Source organism: Rattus norvegicus, chromosome 10, assembly GCF_036323735.1.
Source record: "Rattus norvegicus strain BN/NHsdMcwi chromosome 10, GRCr8, whole genome shotgun sequence".
Lineage (NCBI taxonomy): Eukaryota > Metazoa > Chordata > Mammalia > Rodentia > Muridae > Rattus > Rattus norvegicus.
The window spans coordinates 33,964,979-33,992,180 of NC_086028.1; the positions used below are offsets into that span (position 1 = coordinate 33,964,979).

General features: G+C 45.8%; 1 protein-coding gene and 1 long non-coding RNA gene across 5 annotated transcripts; one reads left to right on the plus strand and one right to left on the minus strand.

Annotated features, from left to right (window-relative positions):
- Window positions 1-2,119: 2,119 nt before the first annotated feature.
- On the minus strand, window positions 2,120-25,326 carry Btnl9 (butyrophilin-like 9). 4 transcript variants are annotated; one of them, XM_039087158.2, is made up of 10 exons: window positions 25,007-25,266; window positions 21,004-21,129; window positions 18,683-19,030; window positions 16,892-17,173; window positions 14,245-14,373; window positions 13,367-13,399; window positions 12,016-12,036; window positions 11,783-11,809; window positions 8,228-8,254; window positions 6,459-7,314 (listed from the first exon to the last, which is right to left on the minus strand). In XM_039087158.2, the coding sequence occupies exons 2-10, from the start codon at window positions 21,107-21,109 to the stop codon at window positions 6,698-6,700; spliced, it is 1,590 nt and encodes a 529-aa protein (XP_038943086.1). In that variant the 5' UTR covers window positions 21,110-21,129; window positions 25,007-25,266; the 3' UTR covers window positions 6,459-6,697. The 4 variants fall into 4 exon arrangements, with proteins under 4 accessions (XP_038943089.1, XP_038943091.1, XP_038943086.1 ...); XM_039087161.2 differs by lacking the exons at window positions 6,459-7,314; window positions 8,228-8,254 and adding an exon at window positions 2,120-2,755 and having other exon boundaries at window positions 25,007-25,326; XM_039087159.2 differs by lacking the exon at window positions 14,245-14,373 and having other exon boundaries at window positions 25,007-25,263.
- LOC120095085 (uncharacterized) lies at window positions 7,194-17,033 on the plus strand. Its single transcript, XR_005490177.2, has 3 exons — window positions 7,194-7,331; window positions 14,415-14,564; window positions 15,134-17,033. It is a non-coding gene; the product is annotated as an uncharacterized LOC120095085 (long non-coding RNA).
- Window positions 25,327-27,202: the final 1,876 nt, after the last annotated feature.

Consider the following 27,202-nt stretch of genomic DNA (forward strand, 5'->3'; position numbering starts at 1 on the left):
TGTTTCTTTATCACTGAAACCAAAGGAGAAACAGAAGTGATATGTGCTGAGACTAGGGTAGACAGAAATCAGCATTTGCTCTAGTTTTGTTGCAAGGACTTTGTATTGTTTTATTTTATTTGCGATAGTGCCTGGTGTTACCCTGACTGGCTTCAAACCCTCTGTACACCCAACAATGGCCTTACATTCCTAGTCTTTCTCGTTCTCCTCTGTGCTAGGATTATAGGCATGGCCACCACACCAGGCACAAGCACAAAGTTGACTTCTACCGGGACAGAATATCTATGAAGACAAATGTTCATAGAGGACTTAAGAAGTACTCCTTGGGTGTTTTGTCTTGAGACAATGTCTCCTCTCACTACATAGCCTGGTCTAGCCTTGATCTTCTGAACATCCTACTCTCCTGCCTCAGCAACCTCACCCCTCATTGCTGAGATTACAGGTATGTTCAACCACACCAAAGTCTAGAGATAATCTCTGGGCTGGAGAGATAGCTTTCAGGTTAAGAGCACTGACTGCTCTTCTGGAGGACCCAGGTTCAATTCCCAGCACCCACATGGCAGTTCACAACTTTCTGTAATTCCATTTCCAGGGGTCCTGACAAAACACCAATGCATGTAAAATAAAACTAAATAAATAAAAAGGAGAGAGATGTTATTTGATCCTTATTTTCAATAAAGACCTCCTTTAAACACATTGGATCAAAAAATGTATACTTAACTCTTTCAGAACACAAGAGACCTTGACCAGTAGTTTCTTGGTACCTCACAATATATCAGGCAGCAATGGAGATACTGAGGAAGAAGGAAACATGCCCCAACCCTTAATAGCTTAGAGTCTGGGCCAGAATTCAACATGTTTTAGCTAGAAGAGGCATCTAAAATGAGTTCTAGAGTGACGAGATAAGAGAGAATGAGAACTCACTGGCCAAAGAGAAGTAGGCCCACCTTAGATAAGCCAGTGTGAGGAGTTAGAGCTCTGAACAAGAAGAGAGAGAATATGCCCTGGGTTATTGGTTTGTTTGTGCTTAGGAGCCAGGGACTCACTATACAACTTGTACTGGCCTCAAAATCATTATTTGCCCACATGTTGAAATTACAGGTGCTTAGGTAACTAAGTATTTTTTATGGGGGGTTATACCCCGTTCTTGCCCATTTTGGTCCCAAGGAAATGGTGTAGAAACACCATAACTTAATCTGTCGGCACTCTGCTGGGCAGGTTCTGAGCTCTTCTAACTTCCATCCCAGCCACAGGCCCTATGTTACTTCTCAACTGAGTCTTGCTCTGTTTGCTCTGTTCCATGTGTGTCCTAGGGGCCATTTTCTCTTGGCCAGATGCTCATGGTCCATCCTCATGGTCCATCCTCCCTCATGGCATCCTCTTTCTTCCTCTACCTTTCTCCTTCTCCTCCTCGTGGTCCCACCTGAGACTGCCTACATTATCTTGCCTGTCTCTGTTTCCTGCCCAGTCACAGGGTCTAGCCTACTTAGAGATTCATAAGAGATCATTGAGGAGCATTCTTTACAATACATTGGTCAATACAATGCCCATGTCCAGATTGCAACCTGATCTTGGGCACAGCATCTGAATACACAACATTTACCAACATGCCCAGCTGATTTGTTTTAATAGATCTATTTAGGAAGTCCCTGCACTGACTGAGAGTGAGGTATGAATATATGCCTGCATGTGTGTATGTTCCTGGCATGCAAGCCTAGTGCCCTCTAGGGGGCCAGAAGAAGGGATCAGATTCTCTGGAACTGGAGTTACAGGTAACTGTGAGCTACCATGGGGTAAATGGGAACCAAACTTGGTCCTCTGCAAGTAACCACTGAGCCTTCATCTCTCCAGTTCAAAGCAAGTTTTTGTTTTTTTATAAATTCTTTTTTTTTTTTTGGAGCTGGGAACCGAACCCAGGGCCTTGCGCTTACTAGGCAAGTGCTCTACCACCGAGCCAAATCCCCAACCCCCTATAAATTCTTTTAATCTATTACTTTTTTTGGTAGGAATATGGCTTTCTAGTAAGAAAACACAGATTAGTCTCTGTCAATGAGGGTGCTGAAGGCACCTGGAAGAGAATGGGGGACAAGAAACCTGAAGAAGGACGCCAAGACAAGAGTCTGGTCAAGGTGACAATTTTATTTTTTCCCAAAGCTGAATTTATACCATAACATTGGTAACAGAAGGAGGGGGGAAGTGTGAAACATTTGCACAGACCAAGGACACAGTATTCATGTGGTCAGGGAATCGGCTGATGTTGACAGGATGTTAGAAAGGTCACAGGTTTGTCATATCTATTGGTCAGCAGGATGTTTGTTTTTCAGAATGGTTACAGGTCATATGATTGGGTATCTTGACATCAGACGTATTTCTCAGCAAGGTCATAACTTTATCATATCATTATTCATCCTGGCCACCAGATTTGTATTAGTCTTCTGCAGCTGGCTGGGTATTTTCCATGAACCCAGTCATACTTAACGCTAACCATAATAATAACATCAATAATGGAGGGTTTCAAGGGCATCGCTCCCAACAAGTCTCCACCCTTAAGGGATAATTCAAATCACCTGGACAGAAAAAAAGACTCTTCAGGAAGACTGTTCCAGAAACTTTAAGAAATACTATGAAATCTCCTTAACCTGAAGGTCCACACAATCGTCTCTTTGGCCATTGTCTGAAGTCCACTCCCCCAAGAGTGCCCTCCACAATAGTGCTTTGGTCAAAATTCATTTTCTTTGGATTATTTCTTATTAACCTGAGGCAAAAAGAAAAAACACATGGGTTTGTTGTTTTAATTTCAAAAGCAATACATGATCTCTGTTTTAAAAAATCCCACCATGGGACTAGAGAGCTAGTTAGGATCCTCTGCACCTACGTAAAATCTTATGTGTGATGGTACTCTCTTGTAACCCCAGCTCTGGGGGACAGAAAGCAGAAACAAGAGAATCGCAGGGGCTTGTAACCATCCAACCAGTCTGGCTAGTGAGTGAACTCTATGCTCCTTGAGAGACTCTGCCTCAAAACAAGGTCAGAGAGTAATAGAGGGAGGTACCCAAAGCCTTCACATACACAGGCAAGCATACCAACACACACACACACACACACACACACACACACACACACACACACACACACCACAACACACGAACACATGGGCCCCCAAAACATTTGCACCATTTGGATAGTATGAGTTAATTTGTCTTGTATAGTAACAAACAGGTAGCTTCCAACTTCTAGGCTGCATAGTAAGAGCCTGTCTCACCAACACCAACAAGGTACGTTTCCTACCTCCCTACAGAACTAATCCAATCATGCCTCTGACTATTTAAAATTGCAAAGGGGCATTTAAAATATTAACAGTCACCAAACATTTCCCCTCCAGAGACTTGCATTGAACTTTTGGGTCTGTTCTCTTTGGGTTTGTTATGGTTTTTTTCCAGCACAGCTCTTTGTAGGCTTATACTTTTCAAAACCTACATTAATAAGTGTATTTATGTGCTTTAACCTCCCTTCTAGCCCACCACCCACCAGAGGTAGTGGAAAAGAAGGTTAAGAGGGCAAAGGAGGGTATAGACCTGTTTAGAAATAGTTCTTTGGAGGGAATCCAATCTGCATTGCCAGGATATCAGCAGTTCAGTTCTCATGAATCGGCGGCAGCAGCTCAATCTGCTTGCAAACACCGTTCAGGAATCAGCTGTGGTAGTTTGGTCCAGAAGAAACCTCAAGGGTCTGCCAATCTGCTGGAGTCTGTAGAAGTGGCAAGAAGCCACAGGAACCCCGCCAGAAGTTCTTTCTCTGTACAAAGTCATGACAAATGAAACCAACAAAGAGTGGCAAGGTGGACCAATATCACACAGTTTTGTCCACTGTCTGTTGGCTTACATTTATACCCTCTCCAAACATCATGTGTTCTCTCAAATGTCTGCTCTAGCAAAATATCACATGCCCCTTTTCCAGGCAGCTTCCTGAAAAACATCACATGTCTGCTTCAGCCAAAACATCCTCTCAGAAGACAGTTTCCAGAAAAGTATCTCATGACACAACTGAGTCTAGAAAGAAACCAGAAATTTCCACTTCAGATCTTTGAATCTGACACACTTGAAGTCTTCCTCAAGGTATATTGAGCCCCTGCAGATGAGTTCACCACAGTCGCTATCAATCACCATCTTTGCTTTCTGGGAAATGTGTGCATATGGAGCACCTGAGAGTGAGTTAGTTATTGTGTTTACCTCAAGCATCTCTACAGCTCTCAACACTTATTTGTGAAGAGCAATAGTTCCCTGCATCTCTACGGCACTAACGTTTCATTTGTAAAATCAACATTCACGTAAGTCTTTTCATATTTTGGGCTCCTGTTCATTTTTCTTTGACCTAATGTCTTGTCTCATCCTTGAAAATGTAAATGTCATCACGTGGCTCATTCAAAGATTAGCATTGCTACAGTACTCTCACCTTTCTTCTTCTTTTTTGCCCTAAAGGAAGCTCAAGGACAATTTTATCAGAGTTTACAGCAAACTGGTATGGATGAGATGAAAACTCTGGCAAGCACAAGGAAGAGATGAAGAAAACAGCACGGCTTTTAAGTTAGGCACGGAGTAGGAATAAGAGACAGCCTCTTAAGAAAGGGAAAAGCACTCCCAAGACTGGAAGGAGGCGAGCAAGCTGAGGGAGGAGCCTGAAGCCAGAAAGAAGGAGCCGGAAGTCCTCTTCTTCACATAAAAATGATTTTACTTTTTGGTTGTTGTTTATTCTTTTTTAAAAAATATTTATTTATTTATGTTTGTGAGTACACTGTAGCTGTCTTCAGACACATCAGAAGAGGGCATCAGGTCCCATTACAGATGGTTGTGAGTTACCATGTGGTTGCTGGGAATTGAACTCAGGACCCTCTGGGAGAGCAGTCAGTGCTCTTAAACTCTGAGCCATCTCTCCAGTCCCTGTTGTTTATTCTTCTGTCATATATGACATCCTGACTGCAGTTTCCTCTTTCCTCTCCTTCCAGCCCCCACTCCTCTCCACTCCCCTCCAGATCCACTCCTTCATTTCAGATAAGGATGGGTCTCCCAACGATATCAACCAAACATGGCAAAATAAGATGCCATGAGACCAGGCACCTCCCTTCATGTCAAGGCTGGACAAGGCAACCCAGTAAGAGCAAAAAGTTCTCAAAAGTAGGCAAAAGAACCAGAGACAGCCACTGCTCCCACTGTTAGGAGCCTCACAAGAACACCAAGCGACACATCCATAAAATCTAGGCAGAGGACCTAGGTCAGACCCATGCGGTCTCCCTGATAGTCTCTTTAGTCTCCGAGAACCCCTCTAAACCCTGCTTAGTTGATTCTGTGGGCTATGTTCTTACAGTGTCCTTGACCCCTCTGGCTTCTCTAAACCTTCCTCCCTCTCTTCCAGGGGATTTCCTGTGCTTCCCCTAAAGTTTAGCTGTGGTCTCTGCATCTACCCCCATCAATTGCTGGATGAGCCTCTCTGATGATGGTTATACTAGGCTCTGGGCTACAAGTATCATCAGGAATCACTTCATAGACTTTTTCTTTTCTTAGTCGTGTTTCTAGTTCCACTATTTTAAGGAATGTGTAAGAGTGCTACTAAAGACTGTGGATCCATCTTGCTTTACAACAGACTCTGCCTGGTGAGCTAGTGTAAAACAGCCATTGTTTTGTTTGTTTTTTGGTCTATACCAATTATTTCTCTGATGTAAAGCTAATAGCTTTTCCATCTTACCCTCTCCATTCTCTATTAGACAGGTTTCACTTATTTTTAAAGCTTCCCGTGAAAAAGAAAAAAGAAAAAAAATACAGTGTTAGCGTGGACTTATGTATTTGGGTTTTAGTTATTGCCTATTACTGCATTTTTTATTTTTTTTAATTTTATGAGATTATAACAAAATTATATAATTTCTCCCTTCCTTTTCCTCCCCCCAAATTCTCCTTTGTATCAATTCTAGCTCTCTTTCAAATTCATGGCCTTTTAAAATTAATGTTATCACCTGAGTATATGTACATACATATATATTGCTAAATATCGCCTGCTCAGTCTGTGCGATGCGACTTGTATATATGTTTTCAGAGTATCACTGCATTCTTGCCATCTGTATCCCACACACCTGCTGGGCTGGGAATCTAATGCACTTCTCTGGGGAAAGTGTCGAAGTTGAAGATGTGTGCTATCCCTCAAGTTAGGCAAGCACTCTACCACTGACCCCATCCCAGCCACGTCACTGCCATTACTGATTTCCAGGTGCAAATTGCCACATTTATGATCAAGGAAGTTGCTACAAGCTGTATTCAGATCTGAGTCATGGGTGAACTCACTGCTTATGAAATGTCATTACTTCTAGACCTTTTCAGAATACACAAAATTACACACACACACACACACACACACACACACACACACACACATATGCACGCGCGCGCGCGTTATACAAAACTATACACAAATTAACGGATAATTCTTATTTCTTTCTCATTTCCTACACTGCACACTCCAGAATCCTTCTATATACACAAACGAACTCTCATTTTTCTATTTAAAGATAATTATATTCGTGCGTCTGTATAGACCCTCTCTTTGTCCTTTCTGCTAACCCCCTGCATGCTTTGGCTGCAGAAGAGCAAAGCGCTGTCCAGAAGTTCAGAACAATGCATGAACCTGGCCTTGAGGTCATGGCAGTGCCTCATTACCAGGCCGGGTCCAAGGGCTCGTAGGGCTGTAGCCAGTTGTCATTGTCATTCTCTTCGTTGATCTGTAGTCCTCTAACCGGCAAAGAGCAGATGGTCATAGGATCAGGGTGTTCACTACCATCGTGGGCTCGGGGCCTGAAGTAGGCGCAGAGCGTCCCGGAGAAAGTGTCGGTGAAGCTGAAGATGTGCGAGCCATCGGACACGTTGAAGAAGGACAGCTTCCCCGCCTCGTAGTCCAGCAGGACGCCCACCCTCCGGGGAGGCACGCGTAGCGCTAGTGCCACGCGATGCGGGTCTAGCACGAAGTACTCGCAGCGGTTCCACAACCCCATCACCCAGTAGCCGGCCGCCGGGCTTAGGCGCGCAGGCCCTGAGCGCTCCACGGATTCCAGACAGGCGCCCAGAAACCAACGGCTGCGTCTGCCTACGTGCACCTCCCAGTAGTGGCGGCCACTAGAGAAGCGCTCCCGGCTTAGCACACATGTCTGCTCTGAGAACCGCTGCGGGTCGCCGGCTGCGGTACTGGGCACTCCCAGGCGGGAGGACACACTCTTGCGGTTGTTGGAGACCTCCAGGCTAGGGTGTGCTGTGGCAGGATCCAAGGTCACATCCACTGAGCAGAAGCAAAAGGTTAGTACCTGCTGAGGAAGGTTGGGAAAGCTCCCCTTCTTTCCCCCTCCGTTCCTCTCCCTTCCACTCCCCTGTTCTCTCCTCTCCTCTGTTTCCCCTCTCCTTCCCTCCTCAGAAAACTTCAAGTTCCTCCAGTTGGAACAACTGGTGGGATCACACCCGTTCCCACCCACCAACTCTGTCAACCACCCCTCTTCTCAGAGCATCATGGAGATCACTCCTGAAGCCAACTCCTTTCCTGCATCCTATTCTCAGGTTCCAAATGAGGTAGATTCTGGAGGACGGAGCCACGACGGAGCCACGTTTTGAGAAGTGAGGAGATAGGTTCTTGTGGTTCTTATTTCCTCTGTCTCCACCACCCAGTCTGTACATCAATGCTATGCTGTGCCTCTGCTTCATAGCCATTTTAGGACTGTTAAAACTACAGGGGCCATCCAGTGACCTACACTCCAACACCCATGCCCAAAACACATCTATTTGATGGCTAAGAAACTAGAGGGCACCAACCTATTTCTTGAGACAAGGTCTCCCTCTATAGCCTGGGTTGATCTTGACTCAGGATCCTGCACCTCAGGCCTCCTTCCCAGTGCTAGATTTCAGGTGTGTATCATCATGCCTGCCTATGGGGCCCTTCTCTGAAATGATCTGAGAGGTTCCTTTCAGATTCTGCCTTTTCTTCGGCAAAAGATTCTAGAAGCAGCCTCCCTGTCGTGGCATATGTGTACACACATGAGTGTGTGCTGTATGTTGTATGTGTAACGTGTTCGTTTCCAGCATATGGACTTGACCCCTGGAAAAGCTGTTCCTCTAAAGACAGCTCCCCCTGCACCCCTTCTGTGCAAGACCCAACGCAACCTGTCTGTCACCAGTCACATTTGGCAGCTCCAGACACTTACCTGCATATTGCTGGGCTGCTCTCCACTCTGAAACCGAAGAGAGAGGAGAAGGGACTCAGAGAGTTCAGCCAGCAACTTTGGGACCCATAGGATGGCTTCCCTTGCTCAAGAGTTGCCCACAAATTAAATGACCTCATCTCCACCTCTGGATTGGACCAGGCAGGGGTCTAAACAGTGCTGGGCTCTATCAAAGTGCTGTGTAGTCTCTAGCTACATTGGGAAGATGCTACAGGGGTAAGGAACCTGGGTACCCTAAAGCATGGACAAGAAACCTATCTGCTTGCCCAAGCTCAGTCCTGGAGGCCCTGCTGAACTGAACTCTGTCCTAAGTTGTCTTCTAGATGCCCAGTCTTCCCTCTGCAAGGAGTTGATCTAAAACAATAGAAGACTTTTTTTTTTCAGAGCATTGGGGTAGAGGGGACTCAATCAGAAGAGCCAGTGGAACTCTAAAGGCAGACAGCTGTTACACGGAATACCTTAGTTCTAGCAAAATGCTGATTCAATGTTGGTTTGTTTATGAATTTAAAACCATTCATTTAAATCAACTTGAGGATTTTTAAGGGTTCATTAACTTTAGAAGGGAAGTAGCTATGGGGAAGGAACACCTGAACTTCTGGATTGCTCTTCAGGCCATAACAGTGAAAACAAGCAGGAAAGGTGAACCCTTGGACAAGCCCATCTAGATTGAACATACACTGATTTCAATGTTAACCTTACCGCCTTGGGGAAATTATGGCTGATGTGCTAAATGGCGCTAAGAAGACTCATTCAGTGCACACAGATAAATCAGTGGGCTCATCCTTACCTCACACCCAGAGTGCGAGGAGTTCTGTAGGATTAATGACACATGAAACATGTCCTTGCAGTTTGGATAGGAAACATTCTCCAATGGCCCTGCGTTAAAGGCTTAGTCCTCAGCTCTGCACTATGTGAAATCTTTAAGGGGGACAGCCAAAACGAAAGTCTGCTGGCCATCCAGGGGGTGTCAAGATGCTGGCCTTCCCTTGTTTAATCTGCTACCTGCCCTACTATGTGGCAAGCAGCTTTCTCTACCTCAGACTCCCTAAGGGCTGTGCAATATGCCGCCTTGCCACAGGCCCAAGTGACCATGGATCAATTGCCTTTGAAACTGTGATCTCATGTAAACCTTTGGTCACTGCAAGTGTACCGTATCAGGTGTTATGTGACACTAATAGAAGGCCGAGAAATACACTATACATTAATAAAAGAAATTATGAGTCAATATCGTTGTGGCATCCCTAGCAAAATTTCAGGAGCATAAGCCATAAGGTTCAAGTTTTGATTAATTAAACTTTATCAAAAGTAATGATCTCTCTTTAATAAAGGGAGTACGAACAAGGCTAACAGGAAGTGACACAGGAGCAAAAGGAATCCATATTATTTAATATCACATATAAATATATATCATATGATATATATTACACGTGCTCACGCACGCGCACGCACACGCACACACACACACACACACACACACACACACACACACACACACATATAGGAATGCTCAAAACCTTAGCATCCAGAGATGCTAATAAAAGAATGAGAAAGCATCTATCTCTATGGGCCAGCAAACTTAGCTCACACAGGATGCAGGTGCACAGAGCCCCACCATTGTTGATGGCAGGAAGATGGCTTTCTGGCAGGAAGATGGCTTTCTGGGTAACTTTTGTCTAGTCAGCATACTAATCTCCCTTCCTGGTTATACTTCCTAGAGAAACAGGGTGAGAGGACAACACACTTATTCACACTTATTCAGTGTGGCTTGCAGTAGCGAATCAGCAAGAAGAAGCAGACCTAACATACATGGGGTAGAAATTTAAACAGCGATACATGTAGAAAGCAAGGGGCACACAGGATGAGGCTATGAGTGATGGTTATAAAAATTAAACTATGATGCATGTGACAAAGTAGAAAGCCAGGTTTGCAAGAATATATACAAAAAATAGACATTAGACCACTGGCCTTATGAAGGGAATACAGACCCTTATGGTGTTTTCAGGTTTCAGGAAATTACTTTTCCCAAGGTCTGGCATTTAGGCAAAATCCAGAATTCCCTCTGGGATTTAAGATGATAGTTCATACTTCCTAAAAGAAGTCATTCTCCTTATATGTGGCAAAAGTGACAAATGGCTCCTCCATTTACCTCTGCCCGTGGTGCCTATTAGCATGTCAAGGTCTATGCTAGCCTCCAGGGTCCCTCAATCCTAGATGACCTACTCTGCCCCCTACCCTAGCCTCTCCAGCTTCTGCTCCTGACATTGTTCAGACATTTTGGCTATACACTTGATTCTTCTCTTGGTTTTGCTCTTGGCTCTGCTCCTGGACCTCTCTTCTTCCATTTTTCCCTCTCTTCTGTTCCTTCTTTCTTCTCTTCCTCTCTTGCTCCCACCCCGCCGCTTTCCTCTCACGGTTCAGGTCAGTGCGCTGGACCCGCTCAGCCTGGATTCTTTGAGCTGCCTCTGGCTGTGCTCTCCCTCACGTGCACAATAAAAACCTCCTCAACCATACCCAGGAATGGCCATGTCCTCATTCTCATTCATGTATATAGAGATATTAAATATATCAGAGCATGTCTCGTCCAGATCCACAGGACGTTTGAGGGTGAGCATCGGAAATTCAGGTGACTGCAGTGTGGAACTGTTAGGTTTCAAACCAGGAACAAATGGCTGAACTGCCTATCTAACATAGCAACGTGAACCTAGCCACCAGGTTCTCCCAGCATCCCTCAGTCCTTATCTGTTTCAGGGTATGGCTGGCATACCCCACCCCTTACCCTAAACTTCTCCAGCCAAGAGAGAAAAGCTGGGCTGCCCTTCCCCCAGCTGCCCTTCCCTATATAAAAATCCAGATATTTTGGTACCCAGTTCTCTTTTGGGCCTCCTGGCTGCTATACCCTCCTCTCCTCCCCTGCCCCACCCCCACCCTGCTCTCTTCACATGGCTCAGGGGCATGTCCACTCTGGACTTTCCCTTTAAACTATAATAAACTTCCTCCTACACCATTCCTAGGACACACTCATGTCCTTTCCTTTTTCTTTCTTTGTTTTCATTCAGTAACCAGGATTAGAAACAATGTTCTTCCACAGGTAGCCTTGGGACAATATAAATATACGATTGAAAGGTGGGTCTGACCTCTACCAAGTACAAGGTGCATCCAACACGGGAAGCACAGGAGAGAAGGTGGAAGCACCAGACAGAGTGTGATGTTGCCAAGTAGACAGTAGCTGCTTAGTGGTTGCTTGACCTACACTTTTTGGTTTGTTTGCTTGCTTGTTTGTGTTACTTTACAATGGTATGGAAGCCATAGGTATTCATTAGAAGCCAGGCTTGGAATTTCCATCGTTTGTCAGGCTGGAGACACTGGGGAAGCCTCGGTGAGTCACAGAGCAGAAGGTGCCCATCCAAACCCCCAGCCCTGTGCTGCGTGGCTGTGATGGACATGTTCTGTTTACAGTGGGTTTAGAAAGATATGATGCCATCATGGAAGTCAGGGAGCCCAGTGAGGAATGGTAGGAGAGAAAGGGGCTTTACTCACCAGCCTGGCCTTCGGACCTTCTCCAGTCTGGAGCAGCAAAGGAAAAGGGGAATTAGAAAGTCAGGACACCACATTTTTTTCCCATAGTGGCCTAATTCCCCTTCCTGCACCACCCAGGCAGCTGGCACAGTTCCAGCCTGTGTGTCATACTTCGTTGGTAAGGAGAAGATACATGGATAGTCAGGTATAATAAGCAGATAGGAAGGGGTGGTTCTGGAGTGAAGGACACTTACCAAGCTCTGTCTGAAGTTTCTCTGCAAGCAAAATAGAGAAGGGTCACCCTTCTGATGTAAACATATTACTCAATCTCATGTCACTTCTCACTGCTACTCTACCCTTGATGCCACACTGCCCGGTAGGAGGCTCATCCCCAGTCAGTATTCCAGGAGCCTTTATCCTTTTTTCATTTCAGAGGAAAAAATCAACAGGCACCCTATAGGCTTGGCTCTATAGGGTTTCTCCCCTAGGCTCCAGTTGGGTGGAGAGGAGTTTATTCTTTCTAAAACCAAAAGCTGTTCCTGGTGCTTGTATGGTGGTGGGGGAGGGGGAGACGTGAATAAGCTCAGACACAGAGCACAGCCTACGTCTCTTGGGGTCATTTACTAAATGCTTCATTTAAAGATTGGAAAGACATGATTGTTTTTTCCTGGCTAGATGTAAAGGCTCTGACTGTGTCTCTAGAATATGGTCCTCTGGCCTCTCCATCTGCTGTCCTCTTTAAAAACAATCAGTATACTAATTCAGACTGCCATCTTGATGACTCATTGCAACGATCTTTTGTTTGGTTTGGTTTTGTGTTTGTTTGTTGTTTTTGTTTCGTGTCTTGGTAGGATTGGGTAGGCAGTGAGACCCAAGGTCCTCAAGTTCCTCACCTACCTTTGTACAGCCCTCTGCTACACCACACCGTGCCTCGGTGGTTTTAAGTTGGTGTGTTCCAATGAGAGGAAAAGTAATTTAACAGAGTGCTCCCATTTCAGTGCAAGTTCAAGGGTCATTCCTCACAGTGGCATTTGGGTTGAAAGAGAAAGATGGATTCCAGGAAGTTGAGTGGGGGAAGTAAAGACTCCAGCAGCGTGTGTGCCGACGTTCTCCTGTTGGATGGAGCTGGGACCCACAGGCAGCCCACCTCAGTCTGACTGAGGGAGGAGGGGCAAGCAAAGATGGGCTGAGAACCAGATGGGTGTCATCCTTCTCTCCTTTAAAGGGGCCTAGTCACTTTGACTGCCCTTTTCTGCTCCAGGGGTGACCAGGTAAGCATACTTGTCCTATAGCCTGCTCTGTGGCAAGGAACCCAGAACTTACCCAACCGCGCAATTAGTCTTTCTTGAGACAAAAAAGAATAGAGGATGCTCTCAGAGTGGGGAACGACCAGACAGGAAAGATTATGAACACGGGGGACCTCACTCCCCCAAGGTATGCAGTCTCAGCCCTGAGCATCTGGGAGCCAGCCTGGGTGCCTGGACACAGACTCAACCCAGTCCTTCCCTCTCTCTGCTCTGCTAGTCTAGATGCTCCCCTCTGAGACTGAGGTCTTGCCTTGGAAACTTGGGGATGTGGGGATAGAGGGCACCACCTCTGGCTTACCTCGGTCCTGCTCTCCCTGCTTCACCCGGTTTTCTGAAAGAAAGAAGGAATGGGAAAAGCTGAGTAGCCGGCTTGCACTTGTGGTTTTCAAGCTCTCCTACAGATTGGGTTGCCTTCTTCCAAGGTGTACCTCCACACCTCCCCGCCATGAGCCATCCGCCCCCACCCCCACCTCTCCCCCACATGCCATCTCCCTTTCCTATTGAGAGACTAGCAGTTAGACTTCCTGGTGGGCAGACAGGAAGAATAGCCATGGGTCAGTAATATAAAGGTGGCAAATTTCCAAGATGGCCGACTTCTTCCTCAACCACCTGACTTGAGACAAAAAGCCTGGCAGTTTTTGTTTCCCATCAGCAGGATTCTTGCTGATGGGCTGGCTCTACAAGTTCAAGGCCTGGTCAGGACATCTCACATAGCCTTTGTGTTCCAATCAACCATCCCATCCGGCCTCAAACCAAGCCGCCATAGGGTAGGGGAGGAAAACTCTTCAGAGGATTTAAAAGCCCTGTCCTCAGAAGAGACAGATTTTTTTCTGTTTTTCGAGTGCCCCTCTCATCACCCTTAGCTTCCCAAAGAGTCTTTGTCGCTGGATATCGCTGTATATCTGTTTTATGTGTATGTTTCCTCATCGCAATAAAAACGCCCCTTTCAAACTGTTGAATCTGTGACACTTGAGGTTTCCCTGCTGCTTGTGTTTTACATGTGCGCGCACGCGTGCGCGCGCGCGCACACACACACACACACACACACACACACACACACACACACACACCTATACCTTTTAGTTCTTTAACTGGCAGGGAAAATGCACCCCATCCAGACCCCTACCTAGACTATCTTACTATGAAGCAAAACCAGCTTCACAGCCTGACTCATACCTTGAAAGCGCCGCTGCTTGTAAAAGTACCGCAGCGCCAGCACGGCAAGCGCGACCAGACAGAGTGGCAAGACCACCAGGGTTCCCACAAACGCTTTCTTCCAGGGTGATGTTCTGGGTAGGAAGACATCTGGAAAAACGTGCCTCATGGTGTTACTTCTCTTGACTTAGGCTCTACTAACCACTGAAGCAAGACTATCTTGGACCTCACATGGTGACGTTTTGAGTGACCTTAGGGTAGCCAGTTATACCTTTCAGTGGGAGCCTCTGTAGCCAAATATGAACTGAACATGAACGCAAGCTGTGCAGCCTGCACTCCAGGTAGGATCAAGAGCAAGGGCTGAACTCACTAGGGTGGGGGAAGGGAAGGCTATGAATTGAAGAGAAAGGATGGTTTGAAGATTCGACAGCCGGCCTGATGGCGCTGTGATTTTGCTTGCCCCTAAATGAACTGCTCTATCCCAGTTATTAGCATGCTCAGACCTGAGTAATGATTTACACAGGTCCACTGTGATGACTAAAGAGACTTAATGTGGAGCAAGGGGTCCCTTAAGTGCCATTGACCTTTTGCTCTGCGATGCCTGGGAGATGCTGGTGGCCGGCAGGGGAGATAAGATTGGGAAAATGGGCTTGGGGTACTCAGTGGCCTTTTTATTACTATATAGAGGAAAAGTCAGAAACAACTGAGGGAGGCAAACTAATTTTCCTGCCCAGCTGTGGATTCCATGGATGGCTATAAGACATAACTTTCTGATGTCCGCCTTTAAATAACCCATCTTAGTCCCCCCTTCCACACAGCATGCTCTTTGACTGTCGTCCTTCTGTAAGCAGTAAGAATAAAGTCATTTAATCTGCATTCGAACTGAATCTAAGTCTCTGGTTTCTCCCAGTGGGTTCGGATGCCACAGCACTGGTATGACCTTCACCTCCCACCACTTACAACTGGGCGACCACAAACTCCACTTTTCCAGCTCTGATCCTATACTTGAAGGGGCCCAGCATCCGAAGTGTTTTGCTTTTGGAAACCAGTGAGCTATTCAACTTGGCTGGGGAATCTACAGGTTGTCATCTGCTTCCTGGCATTTGTCTCAGTTCTCACACCACCGGAGGAATCCCCAACAAAGCCAACAGCTACTTGGTCACAGCAGCAACCGCCCTGTGCTAGTCTAAATGAAAATGGCTCCCCAACACCAACCCAACCTCAAAACCTTTGACCTACAATTCGTCCTGCCTACAAGATGTGCTGTGGTAAATGTGCTGCAGAAATTGGTGGAGTGGCTGACCCATGGCTGGTCCAGCTTGAGACCCATGCCACAAGAGGGAGCCCATGCCTGACACTATCTGGAGGGCCAGAAACCAGAGGCTGCATAGCCCCAGACATCTGATAGCCCCAGATAGAACCAAACATGACCAGCAAAGAAAACAGTCCATGAGACGATTCCTAATGATACTTTACTGGAGCCCAGCATAATCGTCATCAGAGAGGCTCCACCAGCAATGGATGGAAAGAGAGGCAGAGGGCCACAGCCAGACATTAGGTGGAGCTTGGGAAGTGCCCTGAAAGAGGGGGAGGAAGGACTGTAGGAGCCAGAGGGGTCAAGGACACCACAAGAAAACCCACAGAAACAACTAACCTGGGCTCATAGACACCCCCAGAGACTGAACTGCCAACCAGGGAGCCTGCATGGGATTGACCTAAGCCCTCTGCAATATGTTATGGTTATGTAGCTTGGTCTTCTTGTGTGATTCCTAATAGTGAGGGTGAGAGATGTCTCTGACTCTTTTGCCTGCTTTTGGGACCCTTTTCCCACTGGGTTGACTCATCCACCCTTAGATTGAGGGGAGGTGCCCAGTCTTACTGCAACTTTATATGCCATGTTTGGTTGATGTCTATGGAAGGCCTGCCATTTTCTGAAGGGAAACAGAGAAGGAGTGGATGAGGGGAGAGAGGGAGGAGCTATGTGTGTAGATGGGGGGAGACTGCAGTTGGGTTGTAATAAATGAGAGAATAATAAAAAAACAATTAAAAAAAAGAAAATGGCCCCCATAGGCTCATAGGGAGTGGCATCATTGAGATGTGATTTTTTGAAGGAAGTGTGTCACTGAGGGTGGGCTTCGAGGTTTCAGAAGCTCAAGCCAATCCCAGTATCCCTCTCTCTTCCTGCTGCCTGCCTATCCAGGTACCTTTCCAAACCCTGTGTTCCACCGTGCTTCCCGCTGTGATGATATGGACTGAACCTCTGGGACTGTAAGCCTGACACAATTAAATGCTTTTCTTTATAAGAGTTGTCTTGCTCATGGTGTCTCTTCACAGCAGTGAAACCCCAAGACAAGTCCCAAAGGTAGGATGTGGTTTGGTGCTGTCTGTAGCCCAGGGCGGCTCCCAGGGTGGCCAGTGATGACAGGATGAAGACAAAGTCAGAGCAGGACTCTGCAGAAACATGTGTCAACTTCATCATTTTGTGTTTGTGTAATCTAATTATTCAAAGGTAAGGATTTACTACAGATAAATATTTTTAAACTTTAGAAGTATAGTAAACAGAGGTAGACATTGCTAAGCCATGCATTGTTGTATAGATGACCTCTGGGCCAATCAACATGGAGCTTTGGATGGTTAGAAAGACAAACGTGAGCCAATACCTACTGACCTGCAATCTGGAGCACGAACTCTTTCTTCTGGGGCAGCAAGGGGTTCTGGATTATACAAGACACGTTGCTATGAGTCCCTCCTCGGACAATCACAGATGTCTCCAGACTGAATAGGCCCTGGGCATTCTGGGTGATGTCTTCAGACTCTGGAGAAAGGCACTGATCCTGGTGGCCTCTCCACTGGACCTTGGGCTTGGGGTACCAGCCACTGGAACTGCATTGCAACTGAATGCCTTCTCCATTGAAGCCTTCGAGGGAGATGTGTGGGTCTGAGCCCAATCCTGAGAAAGCAGGAGTGAGAAAAATCAGGCTCGCCAGGCATAAAGCTCCTGCCACTGTTCACCATCTGAGGTCACCATAGGATGTCAAGAATTGTGACTGCTCTTATCGTGTGTATGAGCTTGCTGCCCTCCAACTGTGAACTGCCAAAGGCAGTTTAGATTAGGTAGGGACATTAGGAAATATTTAGGGGGGAGGGGTTATGTGCATGTAGTTATATTGTGCAGTAAATGATCCCACTACAATGAAGAATCGTCTCATCCAGAACTCCAGTAGATTATCCTCTGTCAATTCTCACTAGATCTCAAATACCTATGATATATGTAATCCTGTTATATAGCTACCTATCATTTGTCTTATCTATCAATTTTTGTGCTAGGGGTCAAACCCAGCTCTTGTTCATGTAGGTAACACCCTACCACACACACACACACACACACACACACACACACACACACACACACACACATATATATATATATATACGTATATATATATATATATATAACTTGAGTCCATTCATTCTGTTCTTGGAACATATATGATTTTAAGGCTGACCACTCTGCATGTATGTAACAATAATATTCAAAGAAAAAGAAGCTATCACCTTGAGAGTGAGGGGTTTGAGGAAGGGTATCTGAAAAGGGTTTTCGAGAGAAAAGAAGGGAGTAAGAGATGTAATTCTACTTCAATCAAACAATAAAAGATTAATCTTGTTTAATAATAATGATATATAAAATACATATCAGGAAAGCCCCAGGCCTTCATCCTATGTCTCACTACTTAGGTAATAAATTTCTATTAGCTTCTAGCTTGTATTTCTTACAGGTTTTTCTACAATATTCCCCTATTAATTGTGTGCAAAAATTTACATCCTCAAATTTCTTTGTTTCTTCCCCTCTTGTTAATGGATTCTAGGAATCGCTGCACACCTGTTCACTGAGCTATAACAGGCTCTGGGCATTCTGGGTAATGGTAAGGAGCCTGTTTTTCCAAGCTTCAGAATGTGGACGGTGCTGACGGACCACATTCAGTTCCTGTGTGTTGGTATTTAGGAAGCTTCAGTGCTCTTGGAATTCTATGTAACACTACAAATACTGATCTTACACAAACGCCTATTGTACCTTTATGTCACTTTAATTCACTTTGTCACTGTGGTCTAAAACTATCTTTCCAGATGTTTTAAAGTCATTCAGTATTTTAATGAACCTTTTTTCCTTTTTATTTACTGCATACGGATTTGTTGTCGTCGTCGTCGTCGTTGTTGTTGTTGTATTTTTTAAATCTTTTTAAAAGCTTCTCCCACCCCACCTCCAACCCCTGGCATTGAGGATCGAACCACACCCTGTGTGTGCAGGACAGGCACTAGACCTCTGAAGTATCCCTTCATGCCACACTCAGTGTTTTAACACACTGCGTTTGCTGTTTGTTTTCGATTGCAGAGTTTCTCTCTGCAATTCCAGTCCGATCCTTTTCTCTGTCTCCTGCTCCTGGCTGACTTGAGAACTTACCTGCTACTTCCAGCTCCCACGTGGCTTCACCAGAGAAGTTGTGGGAAAGAAAGCGGCACCCATATCGACCCTCATCGGAGGGAACCACGCTAAGGATATGCAGGTTCACGCTGCCCTCGCCAATGTCATAAGCTTCAAATAAGGTCCTGTTTCGGAACTGCGCCATCTGTGGGTTCGAACGTCCCTGCGGCTCCTGGTACAGGTACACCACGTTGGAGACCTGGGTCCGAAACCAGAGGATTTCCATGTAGCCTGCGTCCTGGTACGATGACAAGCGACATGGGAACTCCACCGCTTCCCCGACGCGGGCCAAAATGGACTCTTCAGGGCCCAGCACCCAGACCTCGTCTAGGAGAACAATCCAAAAATAATGGCCAAGATCAATCCACTTTAAACGTAATTTTTTTTAAATCACTTCTCTTTGTAGATCAGAAATCTTACAGCAAACCATTCAAATGACAAAGATGAGATGCTGTCCGAGAACAATTTGTGTGTTCTCCTGGAGAAGATATTGTCATGAAAAAAGTCGGTTAAAATGCCTGTCTATGTACACACATTACAACAGGGCTGGACTAGTTATTGGTTTGAATCTATCAAGAGTAGATGCTTTTTGGGATACTGTGTGAATACGGGCAGAGCAGCATGCTAAATGCAATGCGTGTTACTAACAAAATTTCTGCCTGTGATATAGAATTGCTGATCTGCATAAGCACACCAAGAAAGATCTTGAAAGAGGGAAACCATTTAGCTGATGGTGGTGCTTTCTGGGCAGTGAGACTGGAAAGTCTTGTTTTGTCTATGTCTTAGTAGAGTTTCCATGGCTGGGATAAACACCATGATCAAAAGCAACCTGAGAAGGAAAGGTCTCATCTTACAGATAAGTCAGGGCAGGAACTCAAGGCAAGACCCTAGAGGCAGGGACTGAGGTAAAGACCACAGAGGCGTGCTGCCTACTGTCTTTGTTCTTCCTGGAGTCTTCAGCCTGCTTTCTTATATACCTCAGGACAGCAGCGGGCCTGGGATGTAAACACACAATAGGCTGGGCCCTTCTATTTCAGTTATTTATTTATTTATTTATTTATTTATTTATTTATTTATTCATTCATTCAAAAAGAGCTGTGTCAGAAGTGGGATACAAACCCACGCCTCCACTCAGAGACCAGAATCAGTCACTAATTTAAAATGCCACAGGCTTGCATGCAAGTCAATCGTAAAGAGGCATTTCCCAAGTGTGCTTCCCACTGCACAGATATCTCTGACTTGTGTCAATCTGTCAATAAAACTAGTCAGGGCCGGCAGTCTTCCCAGTATTTATCCACAGAGTACATCTGTACAGCTTCTGTGTATTTTAGTATTTAAATGCCTCTGACCTCTGCTGTTGAGAGACCTGTCAAGCTCTTTCACTTGATCATTGGTTTTCTTTTCTGGTGCCTCCAGGTGGTGTCTCTGCTATCCTTAGTCAGCTTCCTTCTTCCCAACTTCAGCTAACACTTCTTCCCCAAACACAAGCATCCTACATCTCCTTCCTCATCCTTCACTTTACCTATAGATCGTGGAGGTTTCTTACTTTGCGTCATTTTGGAAAAAAACTTTTTTTACCTCCTGGATGAATCCCAGGCAATCCAGTCATCCTTCTTACCAGGTTCCCTCTCCAGGGTCTCTTCAACCGTCCTTCTCACACACCTGAGATCAACAACTATCCTTCTCTCACCCTCTGTCTCTGTTTCTCTGTCTCTGTTTCTCTCTGTCTCCCTGTCTCTCTGTGTCTCTGTCTTTCTCCCTCTGCTCCACATCTATTGTCTTCCCAGGGAACATGTACTTTGCAGGGCTTTCCAAGGTTTTAACAACTGGTATAGAAGCAGTGAAAATATATAACAGTACTGGTTGGTATATAACCATACTGGTTGGTATATAATCATTTTGGTTGGTATATAATCATACTGGTTGGTATATAACCGTACTGGTTGATATGTAACTGTACTGGTTGGTATATGTCCCAGTACTGAGGAGGCTGAAAGAGTATTGAGAGTTCCAGGCCACCCTAGGCTGCCTGGCAAGAACCTGTTTCAAAAACAAACCAACAAAAAGTTACAAAAACAAATAAAAAGTAAACCAACTGAACAAAAACAAATCGAAAACCCTGCATGGGAATCCTTTTGCATTTTAGCAATTAATGTGGTCTGTATTATGTATATATGTATGTAGTGTGCTGTATTATGAGGGCCCTTTCCTAGGGGGCACCCAGCAGAGTTAGGGGCAGAGTGTGGGTGCTCATATTCTACCTGAGTAGGCTGGCTATGGCTGCAGATCAAATACACTACCTGAGTTCACCTCCCACAACTGAAGGAAGAGAAGGTAGGTGAAGAAGATGGTGAGGCACCAAGGTGTTTGCTTCAGAAACCCCAGTAATACTGAGAAATCTGCCATCTGTCAGCGGTGAGGGCCACCTAGAAAAGATTAAGCACGCTGGGTAATGTGGGCAGTGACCCTTCACCCAGATGTTCTGAGATTGGCTGTTGTCTAAGTTATTTATTGTATCCTATTATTTATTGTTATTTTATTATTAGCTGGAGTTCCACATCAGGCCCATAGCTTCTCTTAAACTATGACAGGATGTAAGATCTGCTTCTAATTTTACCAGGTGGTGTTGTTACCATTGGGTTTGCTGGAACTCATGGTACTGTGGGCGGACAGGGCAGAAGGGTCCCAGAGGAAGCCGAGTATTGTTTAGACTCAGAAATGGAGCCATACATTGTGTAGGGGCTCAGTGTCACCCTCTCTGGGTTAGTGACGCTCCCCAGAGAATGGGTAATCTAGGAAGAATCTCAAAATGAAGCTTGATCTCCCTTCCTCCCCTCCACAGACCACTGGTGTACATGTTTCTTTGTCCTGGAACGTCAGGTTCATAAAACAGAGGAAGAGAGAGCTGTTTTTTCCAAAGCAGGGTATGTATGATGGCTGCCCGCCAACTTTTGGGACATTCTAGGTCAATTTCATCTATTCTGATCTTCTCAAGGATAAGTCCCTGTTCTCACGCTTATCACATCTTCAGGCCCAGCTGGTGGAGGGATGCCATCTGGCAATCCCTTCTTTGTCTTGTGGTCCAGAAAATGCAGACTCCTCTAGCTCTAAGTCCCTACTATGCTCTGTGCTAGCATCTACGTCTAGCAGCCAGGGAATCTGATGTGATCAAAGCATCTCGGGATGCACAGTCTCTCCACATCTTTATTAGGTGTAGGACTTAAGGCGGCAGAATTTGTAGCTGGGTGAGCTGAGCCTCAGTCTTTGTGCCTGAGCAATGGAAGGGAAAAGTTAAACCTCCTATTTGTTGACAAGATGCTGTTTAAATTACATGTGACAATGCACACCTAAAATCCCAGCATGCAGAAGGTTGAAGCAAAGGGATCATGAGTGTGAAGCCAGCCTGGGCTAGCTAGCCAGACTCTGTCTCAAACATAGAAATAAAGAAATACTCTATTAAAAAAAACTCGCCACCTCTCCTCTCTCTCCACTTTCAAAACATCATTTTGCCACTTTCTTTCAGAAACAGTTCATCCCACCACCACAGTTCCTCTGGGGGTGGGATACTCAGCGAATTTTTACTCCAGTCCAACTCGCATGTCTACTCTGTCTTTTGCCACCATCGTCACCATTGTTTAGTGGCCCTTGAATAGCTTTTGCTTCTGCTGAGCCCTAGCCACATGATCTGCAAAACCATATACAAAGACGTGGGATTGCACAGTAGGAAAACAGTCAGAGCAGATTCGGGAAGGTTGATGAGGGCTTCTCAGGGCGACCTTGGGGCTAGAGAGACTCGGACTGGTAGGAACACAACATGGGGTGTGAGGAGAGCAATGGTCTGAAAAATGAACGGACCACATCTTGGAGCTTTGGAGCTCAGGCTCAGGGATTGCAGAGAGAGGACAGAGGAGCACGTCGGGGCCATCCCGTCTGTGTTTCAGTTGCTCTCTTTAGAGGGAGGAGGGCTCATTCTCCTCCGGAGCCAACCTGTCTGTTTTCATGACCAGGACTTACTGAGATTATTAGTAGTAACAAGACCTGAGGTCCTGAGCAGAGATAAAAGCTCTGAAGGAACAGTAAGACCCCTTGTCTTTGTGACTGATGACAGAAGTGTGTGTGTGTGTGTGTGTGTGTGTGTGTGTGTGTGTGTGTATGTGTGTGTGTGTGTGTGTGTGTGTGTGTTGGTGACAGCTCTGCCAAGTGGCAGCAAAGCATCAGAAGCTACGCTGACTGTGTTTGTCACTTACCTCGTTGCCTTCCCTTCCCTTTTGTGCCTTGGTCTGATGGACCAGACACAGCTTAGAGACCCAAGAGAGGAAAGTTGCACTGGGCACACCACAACCCAGATAGGACCTTGCAAAGCAAGGCCTGGGGCACGTGCAATGGTCCATTTGGATGAGCTACAATGTGAGGACTTAGTCAACTGTGTTAAGTGGTAGCTCTGGTCACCCTAGAGGCACAGTTTTTCTTTCCCAAGGGGCAAGCACATGGGGTAGTGGGTTCCAGAATTGCTAGAGGACCCACAGTTCTCTGTAGTCTTTCTCTGTTGTGATATATACATGTGGTTGTTATCACAGAAGCTATGGGGGGGGAAAGGTTAAAATACAAGACGCATACGTGAACACACACACAGAGGTAGAAGCTTCACTCTGCCACCTGTAGCTATGTGTGAAAGTGGCCCACATGCCTCAGTTTCCCTACTTGTAATTTGGGCTCATTGGTAAAGGTAGTGATAACTTCACCACCAGTGTCTTCACAGACAGGAGTCACTGGTACTTAGTGTCTGTTCAGTATTCAGGGGTATCTATTGGATTGCCTTTAATTGGAAGCCAGTAGTCTGGAAACTTCCTGAAAGGACTAGAAGAGAGTCCTCTCTCTCTCTCTCTCTCTCTCTCTCTCTCTCTCTCTCTCTCTCTCTCTCTCTCTCTCATATATAGATATTTGCCCACAGCAATAAACATAAACACTTCTTTATCTAACACTCACATCAGTATTATTACTTTAATCAATAAGCCCAAATTGTAGGTAGGGAAGCTGAGGCATATGGGACACCTTCATACTCAGCTCGAGGTGGCAGAGTGAGGTTTCTACCTCAGCTGCTGTTTGCAGCACCTGTTTCCTCTCCTCCACCCTCGCCCCAGCTGTGCCGGGTCGGGTCTAGCTTCCGATTTCAGTTGCATCAATAACTCGAAACCATAATGCTGTTAGGGAGCGCCCAGCCTCAGGCAGTGCCGTGCACACCCCCGCACTAAAGAAGAAACTAGGTCACAAGCTATCCAGGTCCGAGGCCCATCAACCGATGAATTTAAATTTTAGTGCCGAAGAAAAAGAAAGAAAACTTAAGCCAAGGTGCCCCCAAGACTTTGTCACCAGCCTCTTAGACAGGGGGGTCTTCAGTGTCTGTTCAATACGCAGGGGTGTCTGCTGGAAAGTCTGTTGGAAGTCTGGAAACTTCCTGAAGGGACTAGAAGAGAGTTTCCTAAAGTGACTTTGTGCGCTGCACACCACACTGCTCCCCACCACTGCCTCAGGGTCTCTTCTCCACCTTTCCTTCAGTTAAAGGCTCTGATCCTTCCTGTAGTATCCCCCCAAGGAGAAACACTTTCTAGTTTCCCCCTTTTGTGCCGAGGGCTCCAGAGTCTGATTCAGGTGGAGAGGTCTGGGTAGAGAAAGGGGGAAGCTAGACATGCTGAATTGGGGTGCGGTGGTGGTGGGGAGCTGGAGACCTCGGTGAAGAGGTCTCAGACCGAGCTAAGTTGTCCTGGTGGAGGACCGCGTTCTCTCTGCTCTGCTGTGATCCCCGGGATGCTCCTTTCTGACGATACAAAGGCTAAAGAGCTCGTGCACACTCTCTCACGTCCGCTGTTTTGCACTGTTTTGCAAACCACAGTTGGTATGGTTCATCTTGCTGCTATCTCCGTAAGCTACAAAGGGCAAATGAGACTTCCGCACTTCCTTCCCCTATCCCACTCCAGTGCCCTCTACTGCATGCTAGCTTACGCTGGTGTGATTTTACTCAGTCTATAAAAGGATTTCCACCCTCAGAGTCTCCAAGGACTGAGTCACTTTACGATGAGAGTCCCAAAAGCATGAACCCTAAAGGGGGAAAGGAGACCCTTGCCTCATCAGAGGCAAGCCTGAATGGACATCTCCCCTAAGAGACCCAAAACACGTCCACGAAACCACCAGAATTGGGTGATAAGAGCTTGCATCTATGAGATGCTTCTCCTAGGGTCTCTGTCTGTCTTTCTCTGCTTTCTGTTTCTAGAAGTTTCATACAGGTATTGCAAAGGAGCCACATACCTTTCAGGTAACAGCAGAAGGTCCAAGTGTTAGAGGGATGCTGGCAGTCTCACGTCCCTCTAAAGGGGGTGATTGTGAAGTGCTAGGCCCTGATGCTAAGATGCATTAGACGTGGGCTGGCAGCTGAGTTCAGGAAGGGGATGCGGCTCACTGGTGACAGAATTACTCACCTACCTTCCATCTATTGGTTCTGCCCTTTGTTATAAAAACCCAGATAGATAGAACAAAACAAGGAAGTCTCCGTCACATCCCGTCCCTGTGGAAAAAGATCTCAAGCTAAGTTTCCATAGAAAATGTCCTTCTAGGGTCTTAAAAAGAGGCCAAAGGTGCCCAGGAACTTCATCAGAACAGGCTGCATCTGCAGGGGCCGAGAGCAGAAGAATAATACCGGCCTGGGATTTTTGGATAAAGATGGATATCCAGGGAGGTCAGATGTGTCCAGCCCCTTTTGCTACCCTTCTCCAGTCACACTGAGACAGACTGCAATCTCCATTAGAAGTTGGGAAGTGCTTGTGCGCCCAGCTCCTACTTAACCCATCATATCCCTCTCTGCAGGGAAACACCTGCTTGGAAATCATCTGGGAACATCGCCACAAGCAGACTTACAATAGTGCTCATACACAGCTTGGAAAGAGTGGGGTACAAGCATTTCTTTAGTGAAGCTGCACTCTACATAGAGCTGAGTGGGCATAGAAGAGAGGCCACTAGAGATGGAGAATCCACTCTTCTCTTGAGTTGGTTATATGAAGTGTGTCCTTCCTCTTTTAAGTCTCTCCAGTCATTTAGCCTTCACCCCTTACTCTTGCTTTCCCAGTCCCCCCCCTCTCTCTGCATTCTCACCCACTAATCTCCCACCAAGCAGGGGGGCAAAGCTGTCCACTACAGCCTCTGCTCATGAGCATGACATCCTATAGGTGTCTTTCCTATCCATCAGCACTCTTTCCCAAGATCCTGCTCCGAGTTCGTGCCTGATGGTTGGACTTGACCCCTTCCAATGGGCATGCCTCTTTCTTCTCAGTCTTCATGCACGGGGTCTCTGAGACCATCACAGCCATCAGGGTATCCATCCACAGGACACAAGAAGGCAGTTTGGTTCAACACAACTAAGCAGCTGGTTACTGGTTTAAACTTCTTGGGAGTTTTACTCCCCAAGTAGTTTATTTTAGGCATATGTCTGCACAGCACATAAATAAATGTGACTGTGATGAAAATCTGTCTAAGGTGCATGTGATGCCTTCCACAAAAATAGACTCCATAGATTGACTGAGAAAAGACAAGTTTTATGATAAGAGTCTCGGGGAGGACCCCGTGGGGTCTCAGCCTATTAACTATGTCTGCTCCCAGCCTCCTGTGCAGCTAATGGGTTATGTGTTTCTTCTTTTGAAGAGTCAATCCTGTGTTTAACATTCCAGGTTCCCCTGGTGCTTATCTGTGAGCACAAGGAGCCCTGTGCATCTGTATCTCCCCCTTCTTATTTTTTTAAAGGAAAACTATGGTTGTAATAGAGGGCAAGGTTGAGTGCATTGTCTTCATGGCTAGTATAACTAATACAGGCAAGCATAAAATAATTATAAGAATAGATAACAGAGGACCGAGGAAAGGGGAAAGCCATCTCAACATGATGGGTGTTCAGAGATCACTTAAGAGCTTTTATCTCTTTATGCAAATCGTGAATTTGGCCTTCTGTAATACAAGAGAAATTTAACATATTAAAGCAACATGTGTCAGGAAATTGTTGGCAACCAAAATTTTGTTTGTTTTCAGCAACAAACTGTCTATAGTAGCACCATTTTGTAAAACCATGGCTTCCAATTCAACCATCTCTGGGTTAATTTCTGCTAAAATTTTTGCTATAATATTGGTAGTTTTACTAAACGTACAGACCACTCTCTTTGTATTCCACTAATCATTCCTGGGACTGGTAATAAGAAAGCTGCAGTAGATGCAGCCATTACAGGGTCCAATAGATGCAAAGAATCATCACAACTTAGTGTTGGAGGAGGCCTCTTAATTCTATTGATCAATTGTAAAGATTTACTGAAAAATGGATGTAATATGGCTTATCCCACATAACACCATTTAACTCACAAGAAGGGTAGTATGTGTAGATTTACACACACACACACACACACACACACACACACACACACACACAAAGATGCATTCCAAAGGCAGTTGTTTGCTAGAGAGAAGGGT

Excerpts from the sequence above, each read along its gene's own strand:
- Btnl9 (XM_039087158.2), bottom strand. The coding sequence starts at position 21,109 with ATGGCAGATTTCTCAGTATTACTGGGGTTTCTGAAGCAAACACCTTGG. Across the intron at positions 13,400-14,244 it reads CAAGCAGCGGCGCTTTCAAG|AAAACCGGGTGAAGCAGGGA; the intron begins GTATGAGTCAGG and ends TCTTTCTTTCAG. Across the intron at positions 11,810-12,015 it reads GAAACTTCAGACAGAGCTTG|ACTGGAGAAGGTCCGAAGGC; the intron begins GTAAGTGTCCTT and ends TTGCTGCTCCAG.